We start from the raw sequence: 18,158 nt of genomic DNA, 5'->3' as shown, positions 1-18,158 counted from the left end.
TCAGGACGCAGTTAGCCTAGCTTAGCATAAACACAACACATTAGTCAACTCAGTGTCATATAAAAGTAAAGTGTTTTGCTGCTCTGAGTGAATCCACAGATTGAAAATGATTCAAATTTGCCCCGAAATATCAACAAAGAAATATTGTTCTTTTCTGACTAAAACTAATACAAACAAGGATAAACTAAACATTAACTAAACTGAATGGTTCTAATTTATCTTTCTGTCTCACACAGACAATTCACTTTAATTCATTTCTGGAGACTTTACTGGATTGAAAACGATATTCCCCGAGCGTCTGAACAGAATGGAGGGAGATTTTACAAAAGAAACTATGATACGAATAAATCAATCAATCCATTTGAGGAGAAACATTTAGATAATTAAATATATTTTTACCAGTTGAAAAAAAAAAAAGAAAATAAAAGTCAAATGAAACCAATAACAGTGATGGTTGCAGAGGATTAAATAAAGGATGTTCTGTCCATTTTCATTCACATATCGTGTTTCTAAATAAACTCAGGATTAAAGGATGAGTCTGGCGATGTTCTGTATTTTTCTTACTTTTAAAAAATGTCATCAAAAGAGCCAAACTAACACTGAATGTCTCCTAATCACAGAAACTGTGTGTATATCAAAACTTGATATATCTCATTCCTCTGAGCCACAAACAATCACTGGAACACAAAATGTGGATAAATCCACCACTGAAAATAGTCCCTAAGGTGGAAGAAAGAATGAGAACAACACCATCTCGTCTCATCTATGAGAAGGACTGATGCAGCTGTGGCTGAACAGACTTTTATAAACTGACTTCAGGGGAATAGACATTTCTCAGACTACAGACAAGAACCTGGGGCGGAGGTGTAACAATCCTGAGTCTGTTTGGAGCGTTGGTCGTGCACATGGCCAGTAGGGGCAGTATAGAGATGTAACAGGGTAGGCACGACAGCAGTGAAAACAATGGCAGAACGTTTCTAAGACAAGTTAACAGACCAAGTCCGCAATTATCTGCATCTGTACGATGTGATTTAGGAGCCTTACAGACCATGCTTCGATAATCAATCTGGTTGTTCTACACAGTCTGAACTCTCTGATGCCCTCTAGAGGTATCCTCCAGTAACACACATCCAGTACATAAATAAGTATGTGAGCAATTATGTTCAAAACGCAGCAGGATCTCATGCAAACACTCTGACGAAACTAAGGTTATTTTTATGATCTTACAGCTAGCTTTTTACAGAACTGAAACAATTAGCTGATTAATCGATCATTATACAATAAATTTAATTCTTCGATTATCAGGTAATTGTTTTAGTCTTTTCATTTAAATATTTGCTGGTTTCAGCTTCTGCAACATGAGGATTTGATGATTTTGTTTGTTACACATGAATAAACTGATCTGTTTCAGATTTTTGGACAAAAGATGATGACTGATAAGCTGCACTGGTGCGATTATACCACAGGGTGGCAGCACATATGAGGAGGGTTTGTACAGTATATTTCCCCACAGGGAGGGTTACACATAAACATGTTGTTGTGAGGGAAACTTCTCCTCTGATTGATCTAATGTCTGAGTCTCTCTTGTGTTGTCAATAATCTCTAATTTAAAGTTTGCGATGTGTGAGTGAAGTACTGAAGTACTGCTGAATTACTACACATCACAGCCTCTCTCTCTCTCTTTAATACAAAGTGAATGTCTCTCTCTCTTCATTCATTCAGAGCTTTGCCTGCAGCTGCAACACACTCTGCTGTTACTATTTCTGTCAAACTGCTTTAATGCACATTACACACTCAGTGCAACACAGAGAGGACGACACACACACACACACACACCATTAGCAGCAGCTCAGTGGCAGCATGTGTAGCTCTCTCTCTCTCTCTCTCTAACACACACACAGGCTCACTCGCCCTCAGTCAGTGGCTGGGTGTGTGTTGGACGGAGCTCTGAGAGGAAGCTGAGAGAGCAGCAGCAGCGATGAGGATGAAGAGGAGGAGGAGGACGACGATGAGCAGCGATTTGATCCGGGATAAAAAAATTAATTTAAAAAACTCCAGTTCAGCTTCTGGTTTTAAAGACGCTTCCAGATTCTGGTTTTCTTTAAACGAGGAACCGACACAAAGACAAAGACTAGTTTCTGTCCTTGGAAGAAAGACCAGTCTGGTCCAGCCCGGGCTCATATTCAGATTCTGGTTATCAACAGAGAACTCTGTGGGTCTGAAGCTGAATCGGGATATTTTTGTTTTTTGTTTTTAATGTCGTGAACCCTGCAGATGAAGGAGAACAGGTTCTCTCCTCTTCCTCTGTTTGGAAGCTGAAGCAGCAGAGCAGATGGTGAGCGGTGTGTGTGTCTGTGTGTGTAGATACTGTACGTACAGTAACGTGCATGTGTCTTTGAAACTGTGTTGTCGGTTGTGTACCTGCATGTGAGTGCACGTACGTGGCCGGAAGTAAGCGGACACATACTTTAATATACTTTTGGTTTGGCTCCTTGTTTGAGCTCCTGCAGCACATTAACCTGCACTAATGATGATTTTCAGCATTGAATCAACCTAATATTAATGTTAAAGACTTCCTCAGTTAATGATTTTGTTTAGCTGCTTCAAACATCTGATTTTGTTGCACCAACAGGCCAAAACTTCACATATATGGTTGTCAATTCAATTCTTAGTTGTTCAGCTAATTATTGGACCAACACAACAATATTTTAGACAATAATTCCTGCTTCAATAATTCTCAATGCAGCATTCCCTTTGCATAAAGCTGCTTCATGAAGAAACAGAGGAACAAGTTCATCCACTGCATATTGTAGGAATGAGATGGCCACATACTTTTGGCCATGTGGCCTGTGCTTTTAATAGAGAGAGAGTCTAAAAGCATGTGGGAGTGAGCCTGTGTGTGTGTGTTTTGGCGTGCAGTCAGAGTGTGTGTTGTTTACTTGCTCGTCCTGCCTCATGCTGCAGTGTGTTTGTGCTCTCGGCCTTTTGGACCGAGCGCTCGGCTGCTGCCTCGTTTCTCAGGGGCTGTTTGGAGGAAAAGTGCAGCCACAGGGGGGGGTAGAGGCTGCCTGTCAGAGGCCATTAGGCAGCTAGCGGGACGCCGCGTTAGAGCCCAGAAAACCGGAGCGATGCACTGCAGGTGAAGCAGGGAACATCAGAGCGGCAGGACTTCAATGACAAAACCCAAACAGCAGAGTTTTAAATCGAGATAATAATCCAGCACTTTCCCACATGAAGAAATGACTGTTCTTCTGACTGTGCTTCTGTTTGCAACAAAATCTCAACCTACAAATAAAACCTGAGAGGCTGAGAAAGTAAACTTCAGCTTTAAAGGTCTGAATTTGGACCGATGCAAAAATTTTATAAAAACAGCTGAAGCATTAGCGATGTTTTACTGATCACAAAAATCCTAATTTGATCAAAGAGGGTGGAGCTGCAGGGACCAAACCAAGGCCAAGACAATCACCACAAACATCCGACAACACTTAAGACTCACATCAGAATAAGTGACATTGGCTGCTGAGAAGCAAACTTCCCCATTCACTTCACTCGCCGCAGATTTCTGCAGCAGTATTTAGTCGCCATTAGAGGAGACGCAACTGAAAGCAAAGCAGAGCTAGAGATGACGCCTCCGCTCAGTCTTGCTGCCCAGTGGCCAGTTGTGGTACTGCAGTGACAACTGTGGTGGAATCAGCTGAAACAAGGTCTCGATGCAACACTTCTCTGATCACAACATGTCTTCAGGTTCACGAACTACAGTAACTAATAATAAGGTTTACATTTACAACTAACGTGAGCTAAAGCAGATGCAGAAACAGTGACAGTGCCGAGGTTGAGGGTCACCTGATCAAAACACAAAATCAACCAAACTTATCAGAGGTGAAAAGGACAGAAAATTCCATATTTCTTCAACTCTACTGAGGCAGAGCCTCTGCTGGGCCTCCAGTAATGGCTGCCAAAAAGAGCATCACGCCATCGTTTGTTCCTCGTCTCCTGTAGCTCACTGGTTATGAGGTTATCAGCAAACATATGAAGCAATTTCACTATTTACTGCTGGTCCCGTGAAAGAGCCTTAATGAAAGCCTCAACAAAACAGCAGATGTGTGATGATGGCTCAACAATAAAAACAGAAAACACAGCGCAAGCAGGGTGTCGGGTGGTGGTGAGGAGGAGGGGTGGGGTTTTTTCTCCGGGACCAGTTGTTCCGACACCATCTGGACTCACGAACAGGCGTCTGTCCCGCTCAGGGATTGAAGCTGCAGTTTTAATCTGTGACCTACCGCTGCTGTGTGGGCGGTGTCTAATCTGGTTGATGGTGCATTTGACAAGCTGTTTCTACGCCTGTTTGCTCACAACTTTCTGCAACTGTGGAGCCATTTTCAAAGCTGTTACTGCAACGTGATCCTCACAGGTTCCTGTTAAATTGGGTGAACAACTCTTTTACAGTGGGAAACCCAACTTCTGCACATGAAACTAAACTTGAACATGCTTCTCTGTGCTGAATATAAGTGAAACATGAAATAGTGTCAATAAAGAAAAACCCTAATCTTGTATTTGAGCTGTTTGTCCATGTATGCTTTTATGTTCCTCCATTAGACAAACAGTCTTTTTTTGTCTTTGGGTTTAGGAAGAATTGTCTAAATGCTAACGAAAGGAGCTTCAGTGCTTCCTTTCTTGTCTTCTTGAGGAAGATATACCAGAAAGAAAGGAGATAATGCTGTCCCACAAATCCTTGCAGCAGCTACATTTAAAACGACAAATTCACAAATTCATCTTCATGTCCTTAACTACTACAAGGCTAATGTCAGAATCTGATTGATGAAAGATGCAACTTGAATTTTCCAAGTTTTCATACCACAAATCGCATGTTGGATATTTCACAGGTTTGTCAACCAAACTCCAGTCAGAACTTTTCAGAATAAAAGCTCTCAACTAGGTTAACAACAGCACAAACTTTCTTGAACTTTTAATTTGCGAGGAAAATCGCTAAAGGGGAAGTGATTTTGTGGGGAACTGCTGCTGCCAGTGACTGTATATAAAGATGATGGAGACTATGCAGAAAGTATAATAAGCATTCTTCAGGTGGGGGTAGATTCTCTGTTTGGACACTCTAACTATATACAGGACCATCAGCCCCATATTTAAAAAAATAAAAATTCAGATTATCAAAATAATCTGAAGTCCTGTTGCCAGCTGCAGGTTCAAAGTGGCCAGAATGATTCTTTCTGGCATGTTTTTAGTGATTGTTTCTGAGCTCCTCATTATGTGACATTGGTAATTCTTGATGAGTTGACAGATGATTCAGTCCCTTGTCTGTTTCTCCAGTAAAAACACCAAACAACCAGTCAGAAACTTCTCTATCCCTCAACACTGACTAACTCTGTAGACAACTATAAAACGCTGACAACCTGGCAATGCTACAACCAACTAGTATCAAACCAAACCTAGTCCTAGTCCTTTTCCTAGTCTTAGTCCCTTTGGAGTCCGAAGTCCAAAGAAAGAGATACCAAGTAGGCGGAAGAGAGAGCTCACTCATAGAGACGAAAGAATAAGGAGAGAAACGATGCCTAGCAGAAAACCAACACTTGAAATTTTATCTGTTTGCACCCATTTCTGTTTTCCATTGAGCTCCGTTGCTGTCGGTGTTAAAAAAGGATAAGAGTATCTAGTTGAGAGCATCACCTATACTCTAAAAAACAAAAGTACAATTTCTAACTCACTACAGTAGGATGTATACAAACGACGCACATCAAAGATTTTCCCTGGAAAGGCTTGGTGGACTGTGTTCCACAGATAAACCTGGTGGGTAAAGTTTGAGTTTAGGTGGATCTGACGTCCTCAACCTCCACCCAGCAGCCTCGGCGCTCTCAGTGGTGTCCTCAAGAGTCCAAAGAAAGGCATGCCAAGCAAGGCGGAGGAGAGGGCACGCTCAAAGAGACGAATGAGTGAGGAAGAGAGATGGTGAATAGCAGAAAAGCAGCCAGGAGCAACTTCAGCTCTTGATAAACAGAAGATGACATACCAACCCCTACGTTTGCTTTTGTTTCCGTCTTCGGTTTGCAGCTATACGTGTATAGCTGTGTGTAAGTACGAGTGCAGGAGTGTTTTGAAGGTGCTCAGTGTTGTACATTAATCCCAAAGTAAAAGTCTCAAGACAAAGACGTTGACTGGGACTCTCTGTCTGTTTTTTATTATTCGGCTCTGTCTGCAGGATTTATGTAAGGCAAGATCATGTCTCTGAGTAAATCCTTTCTCCTGTTTCCTCAACGTATAACATAACTCAGCATCCATCTGTTGTTATGACCATCAGACAGCGCAAGGGGTCAGAGGTCACCTCCTCCAGAAGATGCTCTAAGGTCTGATAAAGGCCCCGCTCATCCTCTTACAGGCTGATGTAGTAGATCTGATGTGAGTCACAGCTGTCACTCAATGCCTGACCTGAGTTTTTAGAAGTCTTCATTTTTATTTTTCTTTAATGATGCATTGGTTTAATGCTGCACTAATACTGGACCTGAACCCAGCCAACAAGTCCTGCTATTGGTGCCTTCTGGAAAAACCCATACAACTCGTCAAACCACAACTGTTGGCTGTGTAGCATTAGCAAAAACTTACATATTGCACCTTTAATCTCAACATTTGACCTGCAAATGACTAAGTCAAAGCTCTCATCATTATTTACATGACCTCCAGAGAGTTCGTGTGAGGGGACAAACATGGTTTGTTTTAAGCTTTTGAATATTTTTAATTTCTGGTGAGAGTTGTTTTCAAATATGCTGAGCATCAGTACTTACTGTACACCATTACTTATCCTCTGTACATATGCAGAGGGTTTGTTTGTGAATATCCTCTGGGAGCTTAGTGATGTTCTAATTTCTGGTCTCCTGCTGGTGTAAAGTGACGTCAAATATTCTTTGGGAGTCACATTTGCCTCTCTGCATGTCCTCCCATTATCTCCCTCCTCTACCTGCATTGTAATTTCTCCTGTTTTGTAATGTCAGTTGTGGCCTGAAGGCACTTTCCTGCCTCACGCAGTCTGCAGCGGAGTGACTGGCATCTTTGTACCAACTTAACAAAAGCAAGACCTGCAACAAAAGAAAGACCTTGAGGCAGCGTTTCTCTGGCTCTTTATAGCAGCCACAGATGGATGATGGAGTGACAGCACTTTTCTTTCTCTGTGCTGCTTTATCTCTCAGGCACACTTTCCCTGAGTGCCCAAAACTACCATAGATATCAAGAGAGGGAGAAAATGAGTGAATTAAAAATGAACGAATCATCAAGAAAATACAAACATTTCTTGTGATTGTATGTGTGAAACAATGCTAACGGTGTACTGTATCTGCGGCGTACAGGAATTGTGAGTGGGTGTTAAGAAGACAGAAGTTGGCATTGACTTTTCTCCAGTGTTGGTGTTTGCTGGATGAAAACACAGAGGATTATTTCACTTCATCATGAAGCTCCTTGTGTGTTTTTTCTGAGCGAGAAAGAATGAAAAGGATTGAGGACAAGCAAAACGCTGTGAATTACAGCACAACCCCGAAGTGTAATGCTAATATACTGTAGATCAGCTCTGCCAGAGCCTAAGCTGTTGATGTCTTTTTTTAATCTGTGCATACAACGTACGCCGCTTAATCTTACATATTGAGTTGCACTCTTTCTGGCAGCTGAGAGGTTTGAGGGCGACGAGAGGTTTATTTTTCAACCGTACAACTCAACATATCCTCATCACAGTTCTTTGAAAAAATCAACCTTTAGGATTCTTTAGGGAATGTTTACATATGAATGACTATTAGCCTTCAATTAAATAATTAGTTGACTGATCGTTATTCTTATCGAGCTTAAAGTATCGATCAGGTTGCAGTCTCAGGTTATAAGCTAACAGAACAAATGTAACGTGACATAACTTGAATTATAAATCATTTATGACCATATCATAAAACCATATTCCTGTTAAATTTTTCATAAGACAGTTTCTATGTTGAGGAACGCCAAGGATATAATTCCAATTTCCAGTAGGGGAAAATAACTCCGGAACCAGCAGCACTTTACAGAACATGAGTCCATATTTCCTTAAATAACATCCTCTCCTTAATCTCCATCTTTTCTGTTTTCCAGGATGTTCTCCACAGCTGTTGGATGTTAGCGTGATCTGGCAGAGAGCGAGGACAGCCGGATGCCAGCCTAAAGCCGTGGACGAGTTGATGCGACAGAAAATGAAGAACCTGGACCAGTATGGACGAAGTCACATGGAGAGTCTGGGTGAGTCTGGAAAGACACTTCCCCCCTCACCCTGTAGGAATTTAACTCAGGCTTTTATCCATGTTGAGAGCTGTGACATGGAGACAAAAACAGATCAATAGCTCTGCACTTTTGCCTCCTGTTGCCCAAGAAAATTGTTTTGTATTCTGTGTCCATCGAGACTCCACAGGTATTAAAGAAGCTAAGAACCATTTTCATTAAGGTTTAGCTTCGATTTCCTTTATTTTCTTTATAATTTCCTCAGTTGCTGGTGTTGCAGGTGTTTTGGAAATCTGAGGCAGCAATTTGATTGTCGGATCAAAATGGACAGCCCAATGAATCAGAGGTCCTGATTACATGAGACAAAAATCTACAAATTTGTGTTAAAATCCACGTTCATGCAAACAGAAGCATCTTATGATGAGCATGGCAATAGGATGAGCTTAGGTTAAAAAAAAAAAAAAACAATTAAAACAGTCAGATATCACCACTCTTGTATAGTCTTGAGTTTTTGGTTTAAAGGATGTCGTTATTCTGTTTCTTTCTTTCCAGTCTATGCAGCTCTGTCCAGTCTGGTGTTGGTTCTGCTGGGCCTGCTGGGCTCGGTCCACGGCTGTCCTGGCGCCTGCACCTGCTACGGTAACACCACTGACTGCTCTGCCATTGGCCTTCCCTCTTTGACGCCCATCCTAGCACTGCTGGACCACGAGTCTCTGGTCCTTCGCCTACCCCAGAACAACCTCTCCTCTCTGGGTAAGACAGACCTGTCCAACTTCAGCAGCCTGGAGCTCCTGGATCTTTCCCAGAACCACTTTTCCACCCTGCAGCCTGGAGCTTTCACAGGCTTGAACGGCCTTCGCTGGCTTAACCTCTCCGCTAACTACCTCGGGGTACGTCTGGCCACATCTGACCCCAACAACAGCACAGAGGCCATCCAGGGATTGAATGGAAGTCAGGGCAGTGTTGGCTTAAGCAAGGAGGTTTTCCAGGGGCTGTGGCGGCTGCGAGGACTCGACCTGTCTTCCAATGGCCTCCGGTGGCTGCCAAAAGGCCTGCTGGATGGGCTTCAGAGACTCACCTGGCTGTCCCTGGCTAGCAACCGGCTCGTGGCCCTGGACAGAGCTACCTTCGAGCCCCTGGTGGGGCTGCAGCAACTACGTCTGGCGGGAAACCCTTGGGAATGCGACTGCAAGCTGAGGGACTTCAAGCACTGGATGGAGTGGTTGATTTACAGAGGTGAGCAGTGCTGTTAACAGGCATCTCCAAATCTCAAATACTCTGAAGTTGATAGTTTTGGCAGTCGGCTTACAGTGGTTTAAGACCGTGCTGGAGCGAATCACTTTGTATTTCAAGTCTGTACTTCAAAAGCTGTCTAATCAAAGCAATTAATCTCCACTCTGCAGGATGGATGTATGCTGTGCAAAGACATCTAAGAATATAATGACCTCCATTTCTCTCAATCCTCCCTGTCTCCCCCTCATCTTCCTCCTTTCTTCTACTTCATCTTTCCCCTCTGTTCTTCCCCCTCCTTTTTTTATTTCCCCTTTCTGTCTGTTTTATAGATGGGCAGGTAGATGCGATGCAGTGCAGTCTCCCGGGGGATTTGAAGGGCAGGGACATCCGCAGCGTGCCAGCAGAGATGTTCAACTACTGCCTGCAGAGTCAGACCAAGGAGGGCACACCGGGTCACGCCACCCGGCCGCCCTGCCCACCTGGCCGGATCAGCAGCAACGAGGAATGTGTTCGCCAGCGTTACCGGCCTGTGAGCGTCCGCCGGGCGCACGGCACGCAAATCGTCGCGGGTGTGGTTTGTGGGACCGTGTGTGTCATGATGGTGGTGGCGGCAACTTACGGCTGCGTCTACGCCTCGCTGATGGCACGGTACCAGAGGGAGATGAAGAGCCGTGGCCAGCCCCTGATGGCTGAGTCTGGAGCCGAGACCGACCTGGAGGACGGGCAGATGTCGTCCCCGACCTCGCCGGAGGAGACACCGCCCAAAGAGGCCTGTGGCATCGTGCACGGGTATCGAATCAGCAGCTTCTGACACACGCTGCTTTTTCACTGATTTTCAATCCTTCCTGGACATTCTGGCTGCTTCTGCTCCTCGGCTCTCATCACTGATGAGACAATGTCTGGAGAGAGAAACCCTGCAGCTCTGCAATTGTGCTGAAAATCTCTGGGCGGGACTGATTGTAGAGCTAATGGATCGGACTAGATTCAGTGAAACTGGAATGCTGCAGCACTTCTTTTAATGTATGGATGCTCTGTGAATTGTTATTCCCCACGCTGCATCTCTCAGCCAGCTTTTAAACTCCTCTGAAGCTGCTGTTTAGCACTTCTGCACCTTGACTTCCCTTCATCTGTGTTTTCATCTCTTCTTTAGAAAGATAAAACTCCCTTTTTGTTCGAACCTTCTGTCTTTGTATCTGAGCCCAACAAGCACAAACTCCAAAAGTACAAATGTCTGTGGATCTGTGAGATTTTCTTTGTCCTCATTAATAGTTGTGTATATTTTATGTTTCTTTAACATACCCTACTTTGAGAATTCTTTGTACCTATGTTAACTGGACACCCTGTTGAATTCCTTCCAAATAACAGACACTTTAAACCATATCAGAGCCATGCTGCTGTCAGGGAAATGCTGCTTTAAAGCTTCATCACTGGGATAAACTGCATTCAAACAGATACTAGAGCTGTACCGCCACCTAGAGGGCAAGCTTTGAACTACAACAGCTTCTAATCCAGCACAAACAAACTCTCAAGCTCAATATCATGAAACGGCTATTACTTCCAACATAGCAAAGTATGAGAAACTTCCATGTGTGTTATTTATTTTGTCCATATTTTCTGTGATAAGCACATAAAACATTGTCTCAGATTTAACTCAAGGACTGTTAATCATGCTGAAGATAATAAACTCTATATTTATCTAAGCTGTATTTTTCTTCTTATTATTAAAAACACAACAACAGGAACCGAGCAAGACGGGAGCAGGTCACATGACGTCAGAAACCACCAAAAATATTCAACGTAAACTGCTCCACAGCAACGTCACCATCAATCAGGAATGATGCAGATACCACACCCGACATATCTTCAACATCTGTTTAACAGAGTTAGGCTACAAAGGATCTCTGAGCACAGGAAGTCCACAAAGATGGTATCCTATACCTCCGTCCTGATGGCAGCAACTCGTAAAAGAAAGACTCAAAGCGACAAACGACACTCAGAGGATGAAATAAAGAAAATTCTCTCTTTTCTCCACATCAGGCCAAGTCAAGAAATCCTCTCATGACACATTAAACTTAGGAAAACTGATCAAATCTCACTCATCTCACTCATACTTCCACCGCTCACTTCCACCAACATCTCACACTTTGTTTCTTTACAAATCTTTAATGACCTGTGAGGCCTTTGAAAATCCACCAGCACTGCTAACACTGTGGTCTCTGCACAGTTAGAAATCAGCATCAACACTGGTGTGTAGTGTTTCACTTAGCAAAAAAGACCATCGCTGGCATCTGTTACATTTGAATCACATCCCTCTGACTTCTGACACAACAGGATTCTTAAGATTATTCAATTAAAACAAAATCTGTGTGGGTACAGTAGCATCTAGCAAACAGGCAAGAAAATACACAATATTTAACCTGTCTACACATCCTGGTCTGACATCAAGATTTTCTATCACCTTTTAAGGCCTTTGAGGAAACTTTTTAAGACTTTTAAAAACCTGCAGAAACTCACCTCTGTGATGTGATGAAAAGTGAGCCAATAAAGCAAACAGTAAACAACTGACTCAATAAGCAGAATCGATTATGTAAATGTGTGCCACAGCAGATATCACAGCTGTTCCTCAGTGTTTTCAATCAGAGCTGCTGCAGTGAAACTCACCTCCAGCCATCGCCGTCTTTCCTTCAGAGGACACCGTCACTGCCGTCGTCGCTACAGCGTACTTCACGCCTGATGAGAGGAAGTTTATATCAACATGAGCTGGAGATTATTAGCTGATTAGAGAGATACTGAGGACTGGAGAGACGGTTCAGAGACGGACCTTTGTCATTGACGGGGTAGTAGTAGAAGATCCCAGGAGTGTTTTCCACGGCCAGGCGGTACCACAGAGGGAAATGGTCGATGGTGAACAGGTTGTCTTTATCAGCCGGAGTCAGGAACTTTCTGTTGAGTGGAAGTTCAACTTCAGCAACATTTTACTTTGAAAAGCTACTTTTAACCCAAAGTAGCATTTACCACCAACAGGCTCAGATTGTTATTGTAAGTGTCTGACAAACATCACTGTATATCACTACCAGACTCCACTGTGTTCTGCTCGGTAAAATTCCTGTTGTTGTCAATGGAGTCTGGTATTGATGTATAGTGATGTTTCTGCTTTTAAAAAAGAAGAATCATTAAAGATCTCAGTCTTTAATGAAACGCTCCATCTCTGTTCTTTTTCTTTGTCTTCCTCTGAGACAAACTGTGTCATGAACAATTTGAACGTACTTTGCCACTCTGGTCTCCGCTCCTGCGTATCTCATGATCCTCATCAGGCCGGCACGAGTCCCGAGGAAGGCGGTCTCCACCCCGGGCTCCACCCTGCAGAGCCCAGATACAATACAAAATTGGGTGAACTGCACCTTTAAAGCTTTAGCTGTTAAACATAAAACCTGGATGTTTCATGTCTCACCTGTCGTTGAGCATCAGGGCGTTCCAGTAGGCCTCCAGCGGAGCAGGTGACCACGGCGTCAAACAGCGTCTGCTGCAGCAACACCTCATCACCTACACCCGACAGAAAAATCCCTCTGAACCAGAACTCTCCTGGTAAACATCTGAAATACCACCTTAACAAAATATCAAAAAGGACATTGTGTATGTGTGAAAATCAAAAGCCTACACTCGAGGTCGGGCTCCTTCCCCAGCAGGTAGCGGATGGCGGCCTGAAGTTGTGAGTATTTTCTGTGAGCGGGGTCGATGTCGGTCTCACAGTAAGTCCTGAGGAGAAGAGGTTTATTAAACCAGGAGAAACTGCTACACAAACCCTGATCAGAGCTAAACACTTAAAATATATCTCAGCAGTCTTTCAGTCCACTACTTGGACTCCAATTACACATAAATGATTAACAAATATATATAGTATAATAAAAATATCAGTTCACAGTTGAAATTGACGTACCACTCTGAGGCGATGCTCAGGTCTGGGGAGGTGAGGTCATGCAGCCCTGCACAGGGACGGAAAAACACTAAAGTCAGCAGAAATAAAAACATATAGATTCAGTGTGAAAAGCTTATTTTGCTGCAGGAAAATTTTATTTACAGCTTCCAGTTCATGTCTGTTTAAATTACAGCAGCTGACTGAAGGTGTTCACAGTGAGAAATAAGCCATAAATCATCAGTTTCTTTATCGTACCTTCCTCCACAGACACGTTTCCCACAAACATCAGCCTCCCGTGACCCCTCGTCAGCACCATGCCAAAGCTGCAGAGACAAAGAGAGGAGGTGAGGGTGAACGTGCTGCCCTCTAGTGGTAAAATCTCAAAGATACGACTGCAACAATGAGTCAACAACGACAAAAACCCACAGGGATGAAGTCAGAGCTCCACATAGACCAGCTTTTTGAGGGGTGAGGTTGAAACTGAATGTTTGTATCAGAATCAGAATCAGTGACAACAAGCTTTTTGGCTTTTTCAGTACAATACAACAAAGAAACTCTCAGCTGTCATGTTGGTGTCACATCATCAACAACAGGAAGAAAAGCCAGTTATTTACAGCAGATGACAACGTGTTAATATGGAGAATCTAATGACTGATGCAGCAGGAGAACATGATGGAAACTCAATAATACTTAAATAATGAGGCAGAGAAGGTGTAAAGCAGCAAAGACTTAAAGGAAAAGAAGCTGATTTACCTGAAAGGTGTCTCATCGATGTTTGTGTAGAAGTATTCGTTGACGAGGTACAGAGGTCTTTTCTGAGGAGAAGAGAAACATAGTAAAGTCATTGATCTGTTTCCAGGTGAAGATTTGACCTGAAACATTTGTCTTAAGTTTTAGTTTCTGCTCCAAAATCACTGATCTGAGAAGCAAAGTAAACACATTAATCATCATATTAACATCTGAGCATTTAACTAAACACATGTGACTGTTCTGCTCCTCTGAGCAGCTGCTACAGTTCACTAACTTAAATCTAAAACACACCACAATCAGCTGCACACAGTGAACTGAAGGCAGTCAGCACGTTCTGCTTCCTGAGATTCAGCAGCTGGTTACAGGTGAATTGCTGCCACCTACTGAGCTGGAGGGGAACTACAGGTGTGTCCTGATTCCAACACAAGAAATTGAATGCACTTTGCTGCTTTGTCAGTAAATGAGAAACGGTGATTTTTGGAAAAGTTTCAAAGCTGGAGAAACTTTTCTCTTGGAGGCTTCATTACTTTTTTATTTTTGTTGTAGTTTTGTTTAAGATGGACATCAACAACACACTGAAAAATGCTGGTATTTTAACTTTACATTGTCCATGTTTGTTCTGTAAATCATCAATTCTATATCACATCTTCTTTTCTGATACAAACTGAAGCTGAGAGGTGAGTGTTTAATCACAGCATCACATCAGGTTAATTATTCTACTTTTATAAACATTTAACAGGCAGTTTTCCTCCTTTTTGTCCTTTAAGTAGCTTTACAGTTGGAAAAACAGTTTTTAATATGTTCTGTCAGTTCTCCATGATGAAATATTCAAACTAAATCTACTTATCCTTGATGTCTTGGTGTCTTTAGAAACTCTGGGATCTCAACTACAAATTAAAATAAAGTTTAGTTGGTTCAAGTTAAACTTGGCTTCACAGCATGAGTCTGTAAAGACCAGGTCCTGGTGGGTCAGTGACATTTCTAATCTACTCTATCATCCCAAACTGTGACAATCAAAATATGAAATAATTCTGGTTGTTACAAGAAGAAATCATTTATTAACACCACATGTAGTGACGGATTCCTCACCCCTTTATCCACAGACGCTCTGATGTTCAGGCTGATGCTGCCGGTCTCTCCTTTCACCATGGCTGTTCTCAGCTGGAAGTGAAACAGTCAGGTCAGTTTCTTCCTCTGAATCTTTTCAGTGGTTCAGATGAGACAACTGAACTCTTATCAAACCTGCTCTCACCTTGAGCTCTACACAAAACACATAAAGAGTTAAAGCTCGACAAACCTCTAAACTCCACGATAACCAGCGTTCACCAACCATTTCTATTAGTACAGATGCATATCTCAGTGCTAACCCAACATGCAGCTCAGCACAAGTTCATCTCACACTGACAACAGGCAACATTACAGTCCAGATCTCTATTGTCTATTTTCTATTTCTCTTACAAACAACAGGCATTTCTTTCTTTCTTCAAGACTGTAATTTGACATTTGTCTGGTGTGTGTGTGTGTGTGTGTGTGTGTGTGTGTGTGTTTTTACCATCTCGTCCGTATCCTCCCACTCCACCTCAGACAGATCCACACTGTTGTAGTTTGGCTTCGGCTTCAGTTTCTTTCCGTCTTTGTACTGTAGGACAGAGGAGACGGTGAAACACTGTACACTCGTCCTTATTAATACTTAATACCTCTGCTCCTTCACTGCTCCTCTCAGGACGTCTCATACACTCTTCACTTTAATTAATATTAGAACAATCAAACCTGCAGAACTCACCAGAGGTCGAAGGTCGGGGTGAGCCAGGATGTAGCCGTTGTTGGTGATGAGGAAGGCGTAGCCGTGAGCTCCCAGCTGAGGAGGAGGAGGAGGAGGAGACACACTGAGTGAAGCTCAGAGAGTAAACGGTGCAGATTTAAACTTCCAGCAGCAGGTGTGAGCTCACCATGTATCTGGGCGCCAGCTTCATCACCTCCATCAGCGGGATGTCCGAGCCGACCACACCCAGCAGGATCCCGTGGGACAGCTGGAGAGACGGGACACAGAATCAAACTCAGCTTTGTAACAGAGTTAAAACATCTGAGGCGGAGGCGTTCAGGGTCGGGTCGGACACCAAGTGTCTTCTCTAGTCTCAGACCAACACGGTTCTCATCTCTCCGTCCAGCTCATACACTCTCACCTGTCTGAGCTTCTCCAGGTGTGGTTCATATTCAGTAGTTCAACCTTTATTTAATTCTCAGAGATACGTTGAGGGTCGCTCTCGTTTTCAGCGAAGCTGAGGTTTCATTAAGTTTCATTAAACAATAAGAAAAAAGAAAACAAATGTGTCCTGGACGTCTGTTAAACATAAATGAAGACCCGGAGAGAACAGGGAGAACCCAGATACACCTGCAGCAGCAGCAGCACAGGTGAGGAGAGACTGGCTCGCAGAAGAAACCAAGGTGTGAGCTCACCTGGTTTTTAAAGGGTCTGGGAGAAGGCTCTCTGATTGGTTCGCAGCAAAAACACGACCACAATTAATTAGGAGTAAACACGTCTGAACCACGCGCCTCGACCTGAAACCTTTTCTCTTCACCGTTAAACTAAGAAAAGTGGATCTGGACACAGAATAAATGCACCTGCTCGGTTCAGGTAGGAACTTCATCCTTCAGACACTCACCGTCTCCTTCTTCTTACTGAAGACCGGCATGGCCACAGACGTCATCAGCAGCAGACTCTGAGCTTTGGTGGTGAAGAGCTGAGAGAAAACATTGAGTGAATATTCAGATAAACACACACAGGAAATCTGATCAATTTAAAATGTTCTGTTCTACTTGCTTTTCTTCTCCTACAGACAAATATAATCCAACAGGATCCACCTCCTGCTGCTCTCAGGTTAAACTGCAGGTGGCGCTGTGGGACTGTTACAGCTACAGTCACTACAGTTTAAAGCGGTGGTTCTCAACCTGAAGGAAGTCAGATAACAAAGTCTTCAAAGCCACATTTCATGTTTACGTTTCTGATTTTTTGTTGATCTACGTTTGAACAATTTCCAGCCCAATTTGAAACAGGAGGAGACGTTTGTCCTCTTTGTTTCCTCTTTGTCCACAAACAGAAACTGCTGCTGAAACTCATTCGTGAGCTGGAAGAGGATTTTGTGATTTAAAGTCGCTGTTGACTCCATTCGTGGCTTAAAAGATGAAATCACGTCTCTTCATCCTTTAGATTTATCTCAGTATTAAAAACCAAACAGGTTGAGAACGACCTTCTTTATCTGAAACTACAACTTCTTCTTCTTCTCTTTTTTTACCTCTTCAGTGTTTGGAAGCTGCCGGAGCGATGGAGGGGAAGGCCCAGAGGATCATGGGAGAATGAGGCGAGACACAAGGAGGAAGCAGACACACACACACACACACACAGATGAAGTGATGATGATGATGAAGGTGATGAATTAAAGGAGCAGTTCACCCCAAAATGAAACCACATTACACTTCATGTCTGACATCACTGGTGTAAAAAGGTGAACTGCTCTCTGATTGGCTGCCTCGGCTCACCACGGTGTCCATGTAGGCCTCGGTCCAGATGATGTCATGGTCGTGGTTGATGACCATGGGTCGGCTGAGCACGTGCAGGTACTCCATGACGTTCTCCTGCACATCGGCCAGCGTGGAGATGTGTGTGTAGTAACCTGAGAAAACACACACACGTGTATCAGTGTGTGCGTGAAAACACACACACACACACACACACACCACACAAAAGCTGCCGACCTTTGTTGTTGCAGGCGATCCACTTGGTGTTCTGAGCGAAGGTCATCTCTCTGCCGATCAGATAGGTGAAGACTCGCACCTGAGCAGAGAAACACACCTGTGTCTGACTCTGTTGCTAACGCTAATGCTAGCAGCCAGAGAACAGTCAGAGCTGCGTGTAATTGATCAGAAAGTGGAGTTTGGTTCATTTGTTCACATTTAAAGGGATTAGTTTTTATAGAACAATGAAAACACAGATAACTGAACGATTGCTGTGTCACATGCTGGTTTT

At 43.3% G+C, this 18,158-nt stretch overlaps 2 protein-coding genes across 2 annotated transcripts in view; one reads left to right on the top strand and one right to left on the bottom strand.

Annotated features, from left to right (window-relative positions):
• The window catches only part of LOC108902629 (voltage-dependent calcium channel subunit alpha-2/delta-4-like), a 52,496-nt gene that overhangs the window by 20,138 nt on the left and 14,200 nt on the right, over nt 1–18,158 (bottom strand). The window contains 17 exon segments of the mRNA XM_018704568.2: nt 12,130–12,198; nt 12,290–12,411; nt 12,736–12,828; nt 12,920–12,963; nt 12,965–13,011; nt 13,127–13,224; nt 13,406–13,451; nt 13,640–13,707; nt 14,138–14,199; nt 15,224–15,295; nt 15,687–15,773; nt 15,918–15,992; nt 16,084–16,164; nt 16,798–16,875; nt 17,428–17,445; nt 17,672–17,805; nt 17,888–17,966. Of these exon segments, the coding sequence (XP_018560084.1) occupies nt 12,130–12,198; nt 12,290–12,411; nt 12,736–12,828; nt 12,920–12,963; nt 12,965–13,011; nt 13,127–13,224; nt 13,406–13,451; nt 13,640–13,707; nt 14,138–14,199; nt 15,224–15,295; nt 15,687–15,773; nt 15,918–15,992; nt 16,084–16,164; nt 16,798–16,875; nt 17,428–17,445; nt 17,672–17,805; nt 17,888–17,966 (1,273 nt within the window).
• Nucleotides 1,730–11,159, top strand: LOC108902639 (leucine-rich repeat and transmembrane domain-containing protein 2). Its single transcript, XM_018704580.2, has 4 exons — nt 1,730–2,335; nt 8,113–8,256; nt 8,788–9,471; nt 9,798–11,159. The coding sequence occupies exons 2-4, from the start codon at nt 8,199–8,201 to the stop codon at nt 10,277–10,279; spliced, it is 1,224 nt and encodes a 407-aa protein (XP_018560096.1). The 5' UTR covers nt 1,730–2,335; nt 8,113–8,198; the 3' UTR covers nt 10,280–11,159.

The sequence above is a fragment of the Lates calcarifer genome, linkage group LG10, assembly GCF_001640805.2.
Source record: "Lates calcarifer isolate ASB-BC8 linkage group LG10, TLL_Latcal_v3, whole genome shotgun sequence".
Lineage (NCBI taxonomy): Eukaryota > Metazoa > Chordata > Actinopteri > Centropomidae > Lates > Lates calcarifer.
Note: the sequence above shows the minus strand (reverse complement) of the source record. Positions and strands in the feature narration are given on the sequence as shown.